This window comes from Spodoptera frugiperda, chromosome 9 (assembly GCF_023101765.2).
Source record: "Spodoptera frugiperda isolate SF20-4 chromosome 9, AGI-APGP_CSIRO_Sfru_2.0, whole genome shotgun sequence".
NCBI lineage: Eukaryota > Metazoa > Arthropoda > Insecta > Lepidoptera > Noctuidae > Spodoptera > Spodoptera frugiperda.
This window is the reverse complement of record NC_064220.1, coordinates 2705631-2715445: the sequence shown is the minus strand read 5'-3', so window position 1 is coordinate 2715445 and position 9815 is coordinate 2705631. Positions and strand designations below refer to the sequence as shown.

The 9815-nt window shown below is 37.3% G+C and overlaps 1 protein-coding gene and 1 pseudogene across 1 annotated transcript; one reads left to right on the top strand and one right to left on the bottom strand.

The window, feature by feature from the left end:
• Positions 1–5266: 5266 nt before the first annotated feature.
• LOC118278174 (uncharacterized) lies at positions 5267–9479 on the top strand (annotated as a pseudogene).
• LOC118278172 (uncharacterized) lies at positions 7330–9815 on the bottom strand. Its single transcript, XM_050695757.1, has 2 exons — positions 9508–9815; positions 7330–8450 (listed from the first exon to the last, which is right to left on the bottom strand). Exons 1-2 carry the CDS (start codon positions 9813–9815, stop codon positions 7721–7723), a joined length of 1038 nt encoding a protein of 345 aa, XP_050551714.1. The 3' UTR covers positions 7330–7720.

The following is a 9815-nucleotide window of genomic DNA, read 5'->3' as shown; positions in this document are numbered from 1 at the left end:
AGGCGTTGATGAACCACTTTGGGGCCATAATAATGGCAGTAAGATTGTCTGGTGCAAGTGAGGTCGTCCTCGTCGGGGATATTAACCAGCTACCATATATCGACAGAGAAAACTTATTTGAGCTTAACTACGCTCGTCCGAATATGGTGGCAGCCATCACCCAGGAGCTTCTCTGTACGCACCGCAACCCACTGGATGTGGCTTACACACTTAGCGAAATTTACTCCGGGATATACTCCTCCAAGACGACGCTGTCACGAATACACTCCCTGAGGGTTGAGGGCTACTCGGGTGCGCAAATACCAGTATCCGCCAAGAACACGCTGTTCCTGGTTCATACGCAGGAAGAGAAATCTCTTCTTGCTGGCCAGGGATATGGTTCTGGCGAGGGTTCGCGCATCCTCACTATCCACGAGGCGCAGGGGTTGACCTATGACAGCGTAATAATAATCAACACAAAGGTGAGGAGGCACCAGATCCGCGAAAGCGTCTCCCACGCGGTTGTGGCGGTGTCGAGACACAGAGTCAGTTGCGTCTATTACACCGATGACGCCAATGACGCCACAGGCCGCCTTGCCAAAAAGGCGATGAACGCGCCGCCTAAACTGGTCGTCGATTATAACCTTAAGACGGCCATGCAAAATCGGGATGCGCCAATCGTGGACGCCTTGCTGACATTATCGAAATCCCTGGTCGCAAGCAGAAGTGCACCTCCCATATAATATTAGATTTAGATCTCAGCCATGATCGTCCCACTGCAGGGCAAAGGCCTCCCAACCTTCCTTCCACTCCTCTCTGTTTAAAGCTTATATACAATATACAAACATGTAAATAGATATAGATTAGATCTAGATAGATTTAAGCAAATAACATAGAATAATAACTAATACCTAAGAAGTAAATGTAATGTGTGGCAATTATAATAAAAAAAAAAAAAAAATAAATAAATAATAAAAAAAAAAAAAAAAAATATATATATATATTAAATGAGTATACTGAGCAAAGGGACTCATAGATATTAAGTATAGTTTAAGACGTGTCGAGTGAGGGCACGATATTGATTAAGTATATTGAAAAGAAATGTAAACAAATAAACAATACGTAAAAAAGAGCGCGGACGATTTTGTCCGCGGTAGTAGTTTAATTAAAAAAAAAAAAAAAAAAAACACTGTTGAGTATTTTAATAGTGTCATCGCGAAATTCATTGGTAGAAAACAAATATTTTTTTTATTGATAGTGCCAAGCATAATCTTACACTAAACATAGAAATGACAACAAATAGATCAAAAGGATCCAGAATTCCGCTTATTTTCCGGATAAACGCAATTGTTGCAAACGTTGCTACAAAATCACGCAGCTTAATCGAAGTCATTGACACAAACACTGTTGAGTATTTTAGAGAGTTTCAGTTTGAGAGTGGTCTGTTTAGCCGCTAAACTTTAGCGAGTTAATGACATATTTAGGCGTAAACAAATTAAGGACTACAGCTTATCACCCTCAAGGAAACGGCGCAGTGGAACGATTTCATTGAGTGTTGAAAGCAGCTCTTATGGCTCGGAGAGTAAAATGTACCTGGGTTGAGGAGTTGCATACCGTTTTGTTAGGGTTACGCGCGACACCCCGGAGTGACACTGGAGTGAGTGCGGCTGAGTTAGTATTCGGCAAAACACTTAGGTTACCTGGAGATTTTTACGGGGGAACAAGCGTAAACGTTAGCGATTCAAACGAATACGTAGGGCAAGTTAGAGAGAATATTAAAAACCTTATACCAAGGCCGACAAAGCAACGAGACTCACGTAGTATCTTTGTACACACAGATTTACGTACGTGTTCACATGTTTTTGTACGGGTTGATTTAGTTACGAAGTCATTGCAACCACCCTATGAAGGACCATATATGGTCTTAGATAGGCGGGATAAGTACTTTAAATTGCAAATGCAGGATATGCAGGTGAATGTCTCTATAGACAGACTTAAACCCGCGTATGTGCTTAACTATGATCCAATTTCACTAAACCCGCCATCGCCAGTGCAACAGTCAACTGGTACCCAGGGTCAAGATGTGTATTAGTGTTACCTATGTGAGCAAATTATTTAATGTTATATTTCAAGCAATATTTCAGTAAACCTGTATTAATTTTTGCGAATTTAATGTATACTAATATTCAATAAACATTTTTTTCTTAAGGGGGAGGTTACTGTAGGCTACGCACACACATTGTACTTTGTACCTAAGTATAAAATTATATATGTATGTGTAACTGTACAGCGACGCGGCTGCGCCCGCAGTTGATGTAATTGTTCCAGTCGCCAATACACCGTGATCGCTTTCGGATGTTTCATTTCCTCGACACCCTTCTGATATATATTACGTAGTTGGATATAGCTTGAGAACAGACACTATTCATATTAGCTAAATATAGAAACAATGAAATATTATGTGTGAAGTGGCATGACAACAATTTAGTATGACTTTTGACAAATTTCGGTACTGTGGAACCTTTAGTGAAAAAAACTAATAGATATTCTAAGACAGAAAAGACCGAAGTAGCCGTAAACCAGCCAAGACTTATTCATAATTATAATCCAGTATTTTCGAAACATGAGGAAGATAAGCTCGTAAAGTTAGTAGTAGTTAAAAGTTTGTTTGGTTTGACGACCACCGTCGTTCTACGAAAACTAGCGTATCAACTAGCGGAAAAAAATAGCAAGGCACATAATTTTAACCGCAATAATATAATATGTTATATGTGTTGTATAATTGTGTGTATTACTAACAACTACCAGACAGTTAAAGTTCGACGGTTTATTAATCTGCCGTCACCACTTCACCAAAATGGACGAGGAGAAGCCCCCTGACCCTCCCGATAAATCACCGGAGTACGAAACGATTTTCACGATAACTCTTCCTCACACCAACCCGGACTTTGATAAAATGGACGCAGAAACAATCAGTAAAAGGAAACAACCCGCAGGCTCCCCCCTATCTCCCGTAATAACCCTCCGAAATTCGCAAAAAGCACCAATAGCAGGCAGTGTTATACCGCCAGAGATAACCCCCCATATATTGTGCATGTTTCGCTTATAGAATCCCAGACACCTGGTACAACCCTTCATCCGTTTAGTTTGGGATGTTTCTGATGAAAAACAACATAGGAACAACATAGGAACTAATAGCTCTAAGAACATATATGTGTATCCACACAAGGACAAGAAATGTAATTGAAAGGACTATAGGGTTGCTAAAAGCGAGATTCCGGTGTCTACTAGTACACAGGATCTTACATTATTCACCTATGGGTGAATAGCAGCCTCTATAGTCAATGCTTGCAGTGTTGCAAAATATGTGTATAAATGGCAATATAGAAATACCTCAATTGTCAGAGGAGTTAGTGCATGAAGCAACAATTCTTTTTGACCCAGATGTCTGGTTCATCCAGTCAAATTTGGGATGCTATTAATGAAAAGCAATATCAACAATGTCAAAATTGGTGGTGTCAAACTGTTGGGGAGAAATAGAGTTTCGGTCGAATTTGAATCTCATGAGGACGCTAATAGTTTTTTAGTAAATTGTGCATTTTTACAAAACTACAACCTGTCAATCCCTCTGTTCAACATTTCTAGAATGGGTATAGTTAGGGATGTCCCTGTCGAATGGACAGAGGACGAAATAATTGATAATGTCAGAGTTCCCACTGGATGCGGAGTGGTTATAAAGGCCAGAAGAATGAACTGAAAGGTGACTTCTATAAATGGCACTGAATGGAAGCCTACTCAAACTGTAGTTCTTACCTTCGACGGCCAGACCTTACCAAAGAAAAAAAAAGTTTGTACAATTTCTAACGAAAGAATTTTGCATTTTTTTGCATACATTGTTTCAGAACACAACATGACGAATGCCAAGGGACTGCAGATTTCCTCATGCTCTTCGACAAGCTGTTTGACTCATTTAATGGTCATCCTTATGAAGGATCGTCTAAGAAATATAAGCAGTGCTTAAAACATAACTCACCCCATTTCCAACTGTGGAATGAAATGAAAGCGGAGTACATGGCCCTTTCTGAGTCTTGGAACTCAGGAACATATTAAGTGAACTAATTGATTTAGATGAACATGTACCAATGTGTTTGTACAGTGATAATCAAAGTTCCATAAAATTAGCAACTAATTCATTGTTCAGTGTTCCGGCTTCGACGTCACAGCCGGCCCCGGGTGCCAACATCACGGAGCGAGAGCGCATGCGCGCGACAGGGACGCGACCAACGCCGGCGCGCCCCGGAAGCCTCGACGCCTCGGCCATTTTGCCGTGCGCTCCGACCGGGACCGCACGCGCGCGCGTACCACATCCACGCGCACACAGCGCAAACAGCTCCAACATAAAATTCTGTTCTGTTAGATTAACTGAATTCAAACGATTACAATTGTGAATATGTGACATATTCACAATTGTAATATTATGAATATGTATATACATATTATATGTCGTTGTTTCTTTTTATTTGTGTTGCCTTGAGCTGATTCCATTCTGCCGTAGGCCTCTTTTCCATTACACGGTTTCTCGCCGTGAAAATCTACGGTTAATTCGCCGCGTGTAGGCACGGTCGTCAGTGTGGTATGGATCACTATATGAGCTTGTCGACATGCACGGTGGCGCCAAGGCACGGCGCCGCGGCCGCGTGCGCCGTGACTGCCCCTCGGCGCGCCGCGTCTACGCACGGCGTGATTTTCACCAGTGTTGTATGGCAGTCTATCGGGGTGTGTCGACGGTGCCGGACGTACGCACGGATTCGTGACCGCTTATATACGCTGTTTCGCGATTTTATTATAAAACTAGCTTCCGCCCGCGACTCCGTCCGCGCGGATGTCGGTCTCACGTGGAAGTTTTATTTCTCCATTTTAAGTAACTCTGACAATGACATCTTATAAATATCTATTGGACCCAAATACGGCGAGGGCCATAATAATTGAGGAGATCCCTCTATTGAGCGTTCTGTAGAATAAAACTCGCGTTCTGTAGAATAAAACTGAAAAATAAAGATTTTTTTCTACGTATTTTTCCAGAATAAAAAGTATCCTATTTTATGCCCAAGGTATAATTATACCAAGTTTAATCAAAATCGAAACGTTAGTTTTCACGTGATGCCTGAACATACAGACATACAGACAAAAAGAAAATTAATCACATATTTGGGTTTGGTATCGATCCAGTTACACCCTCTGCTATTTATTCTTTCAATATTTTCAATGTACAGAATTGACCCTTCTACATATTTATTATAATATAGCTTTTGCCCGCGACTTCGTTCGCGTGGAATAGTGACTTCCGGCAATTTTTGGTTTTAACCACATAGTTCCCGATCTCGCGGGATCTCTTCAAAAATGAGATGTGGAAGATATTCCAGGGAACTCTTCAAAAATCAACATAATGAGCTCTGCGTTTGAATTTAATAGATGTATACTCACTTAGGGCATTGAAAAAATAGTTTAAAAACGGACTTAAACTAACTTAAAACTAAAGAAAGCTACGAATTACGAATTTATAACAATTAAAAAAGAAACTATATTACAACCTATCCTCTATGCTATAATAACCAAGCTTAAACTAAATAATTTAAAAGAAACGACTTAAATCTAATCTAATTAAAAAAAAATTAGACTTACAATTTTATTAAAAAAACTAACTACAGTAACTACTAATAATCGATATCAAACTAAACCTACGTTAAATAGTTTAACCAAAAAACCAGGAAAACCCAACAAATAAACTTATTAATTGACAAATACAACGAAACCAATTTAGAATATACGAAACAGCAGGACCACTACAGACAAATAATCATACGACTGATAATACACTTTTTCTACGATAGTACCGAAGCGCTCGGCCGATACCCAACCAAATGAATGTAACGAAACCATAGCGCGATCTATTTCGATCCCAACGCCATCTATCATCTATGATATTATTTTTTTCATACCTTTTTACTATTTATTTACTTTTTTTCGATGAATTAAAACAATAACATGAACCGAAGTCGTGTAACGATCGACATAGAATTATCTATACTCCGTTAGAGCATTTTCTTTGTACTAAATGTTTTATTATATTGATATTATTTTTTTCATACCTTTTTACTATTTATTTACTTTTTTTCGATAAATTAAAACAATAACATGAACCGAAGTCGTGTAACGATCGACATAGAATTATTTATAAATAATTTATTTCTTATTTTTATTTTTTGAATTTTGAAATAAAAATATATCTATGTCCTTTCTAAGGTTCTAAACTATATCTGTACCAAATTTCAACCAAATCCGTCAAATAGTTGCGGAGATTAATGGTATAAGCATAGAATGTTCGACGTAATTTGACATAACTTTTTTATTTATGAACCGATTGACATGAAACAAACACTAAATGTAAATTTAAGCATCCCACAATATATTCGTGAAAACCGCATCCAACTCGGATCAGCCGTTTCTGAGATTAGCGCGCACAGACGAACAGACAAACAGACAAACAGACAAACAGACAAACAGACAAAAAAAGTTAATTACATTTTTGGGTTCGACATAGACATAACAATAACCCCTGCTATTTTTTTTATTTTTATTTTCAATGTACAGACAGCACTTTTCTACGATTTTATTATATGTATAGATGAACATAAATCAAGAATTATTAATTACGTTGATTCAAGAAAGGCCTGTAATATGGGATAAGACCATCGACGATTATAAAAATAAGCGGCTTAAATATGATTCCTGGAAAGAAATATTTATTCATTTCCAGCCCACATTTGAAGATTTAAGTGGTGATGAGAAAAACAAGTTTGGTAAGTTACGTATATTGTGCAAATCTGTTGCGAACTTCATTAGCCGCCAAACTTCCGCGAACTGCATTCGTGATAGGTAACTGGATTAGTTCCGATTCTGAATCAAGGGTGGACTCATTTTCACTCGCATTGTGAAACTGAAAGTTTTCCTGCTTATGTATAAAATTTTGCAAAACACAACATGTTTTCACAATATCAACTGCCAAATCGATGGACACATTCATTGGCCGGTGAAAAATTCGCCATTTCGACACCAGCAATTTATACTACGCTAACTCGAAATTTGGAAAAAACTTTTTTATGCCAAGTTGCTTAAAATGTGTGTTTACATACGTCATAAAAAAATTGAGAAGAAATATGCAAAAATAAGAAAGTTACAAATCTTATAAAACGCTAAGTAAAGGTACTTTTTGAAATCACTCGATTTATATTACGCCAACTATTATTAGCGGAGTGTGCGTGGGGATCACTTTGGTCAAAATCCGTGCAACACTGCACTAACTCATAGTTAGCGCAGTTTAGTGCGTTCGTGTGTATACTTGTTCGTTTGTAAAATGAACGACTTAGCGACTTTTACATAGTAAATACTTATGTGTTAACGTATTAATTAGTTTATTAATGGTACGTTGACTATTCTTTTTGTAAGTAAGTACATGTTCTTTATAAAATATTGAAATATGCACCAGATGATTGATCATTCACTACGACGTCCCGTACTACACTACGCTAACATAAGTTAGACGTGTATAAGATGTAACATTGTTTTGATGAATTACGTTTATATACGGCTAACTTGCGCTAAATCAAAAAATAGAAATAATTAAGGAAATATAAATATGAGATATTACAATGAATAAATTAAATATTAAGCATACCAAATTTCAAAAAAGTATCTTAATTAATGTAAAAGTTATCACGTTTTTCCCTTTAAACGCCTCTACTGTAAAGTACGCTTTTTGAGTTAGCGCAGTATAAATTGCTGGTGTCGATTTATTGGATAAAATGCCAAACGCACATTCAACAAATCTTCGCGCTCTGGTGAGTCTGTAGTTAAATGTACGTTTTAATTGATCAAGCTGATGACCACCAAATGGACGAAGCAAGTGATAATGCAAAGCAAAGGCTTCGTCCGCAACGAACACATATGGCAAATCGTAGTCAATTCCAGGCAAACGTGTTGCATCGGGTAGATTTAATCCGTTGTTTGTTAAATTTTTCCAAAATGGGGTCTCTTTAAACACACTGGAATCACACTCCTTTCCGTAGGCGCCAACGTCAACAAATATAAAGTTGTAATCGCTATCTACTACTGCCATCAAAACTATAGAAAAAAAATGTTTGTAATTTAAAAACATCGAGCCACTATCAATTGGCTTAATAAGTCTGATGTGTTTTCCATCGACCGCTCCTAAGCACAGCGGGAAGTTGGAAGATTCTTGAAATTTGCTTGCAATGTGTAGCCAGTCTTCTTTAGATGGCATTTTCATATATTCTTTACACAGTTCTAACCAAATGTAGTGGCATACTTCACGTACGATGCAACTTATGGTTTTTATTCCAATTCTATAGCTGTAGTATAGGTCAGTAAAGGTATCTCCTGTTGCTAGATACCTGAAATATAAAACAAAACGGTTCAGGTTCAAATACTAAAACCCCATTTTAGGTCGGGGTCGATTCAGTTTAGGTCGGGGGTTTTTATAAATTTTGAATTTAATAATTATTATTTATTTATTTTCAGGGCAAATGGTGATGAAGAAGTGGACCAATATGAAAGATAGCTGGATAAAATATGACAAAAAAATTAATGAATGTAAGTCTGGTTCTTCAGCAAAAAAAATAAGAAAATATATGTTCTATGATGAAATGATGTTCCTAAAAAAAATGTTGAGCATCGCAAGACCGATTCTAACATGACTGAACATGTTCATGATTCTAGCCTCAGTAATGAAAATTTTGATAGTGCAGTCCCGAATCAATCAAGCTCGGGATACACTGAACGGAGTGAGACGCAAAGGGCTAAAAAAAGAAAAAATGAACTAAGTGAAGTTGACATTAGGTTTATGAAGTTTATGGATTCAGCAGAACGAGATGAGAAAAAGAAAAGCCGTAGTATGAACTTTTTTATGGGAATCGCTGATACAGTTGACAAGTTCAGTGATGAAAATATGATAGACTTTCAGTTTCAAGTAATTTCAATAATTAAAAATATTCAACAAAGACAGTGTACTCAGTATATACCTACATCAAGAAACCAATGGGATCAAGGCCATCAAGGATATTTAAGTGGTACAGCATCCTCAAATGCGCAATCGTCAACATATGGATATTCTACAGCTGCTAGATCGGGCTATGGAATAAGTCGTCCACAGACGTCTTCTCATGATTTTGGACACGGTTCTGGTTTAGAGCCAATCCACTACCGACCCGAATCACAATTATCTGTACATAGTGTAAATGCGGAAAGTATCTCGGCAGATTCTCAAGTTTCTATTGAAGACGAATTCGATTTTAGTACCGCACTTGAGTAGCATTTTCAGCGTAGTGTATTTTTTGATTTACTTGTTCTTAAATTAATAATTATTAAAATTCAATTACATGTAATAATTTTGTTTGTGTGCAATAAACAATTTTAAACTAAAATATGTCATTTAATTTTGTACCTACTTACCTCAGAGTTACAGCCAATCTTTCTGCGGGCGATATACTCTCTCGCATAAAAGTATCTTGATGTTTTAGTTCCTGGGATAATTTTTGGAGCAAGTTGTCGAATGTAGTTTTCTGCATTCTAAAATAATTGTAAAACTTGTCTTCATCTTCTCTCAATTGATTCTTGACAAGTGTATGAAACGCGCCATATTCCTCCCTTTTTTCTAAAATCGGATGTATCCAAAACCTTACTTCCCTTTTTTTTTCTATTTTCTTTTTCCTATATATGTAATAAGCAACTATAATCTTTTTTTTCGTAAGAAAATTCAT

What these genes read in the sequence shown, in the direction of transcription:
- LOC118278172 (XM_050695757.1), bottom strand. Translation starts at nt 9,815, where the DNA reads ATGAATTTTCTTACGAAAAAAAAGATTATAGTTGCTTATTACATATAT. An exon ending in AGATTGGCTGTAACTCTGAG is followed by an intron (nt 8,451 to 9,507) that starts GTAAGTAGGTAC and finishes TTTATATTTCAG; the next exon opens with GTATCTAGCAACAGGAGATA.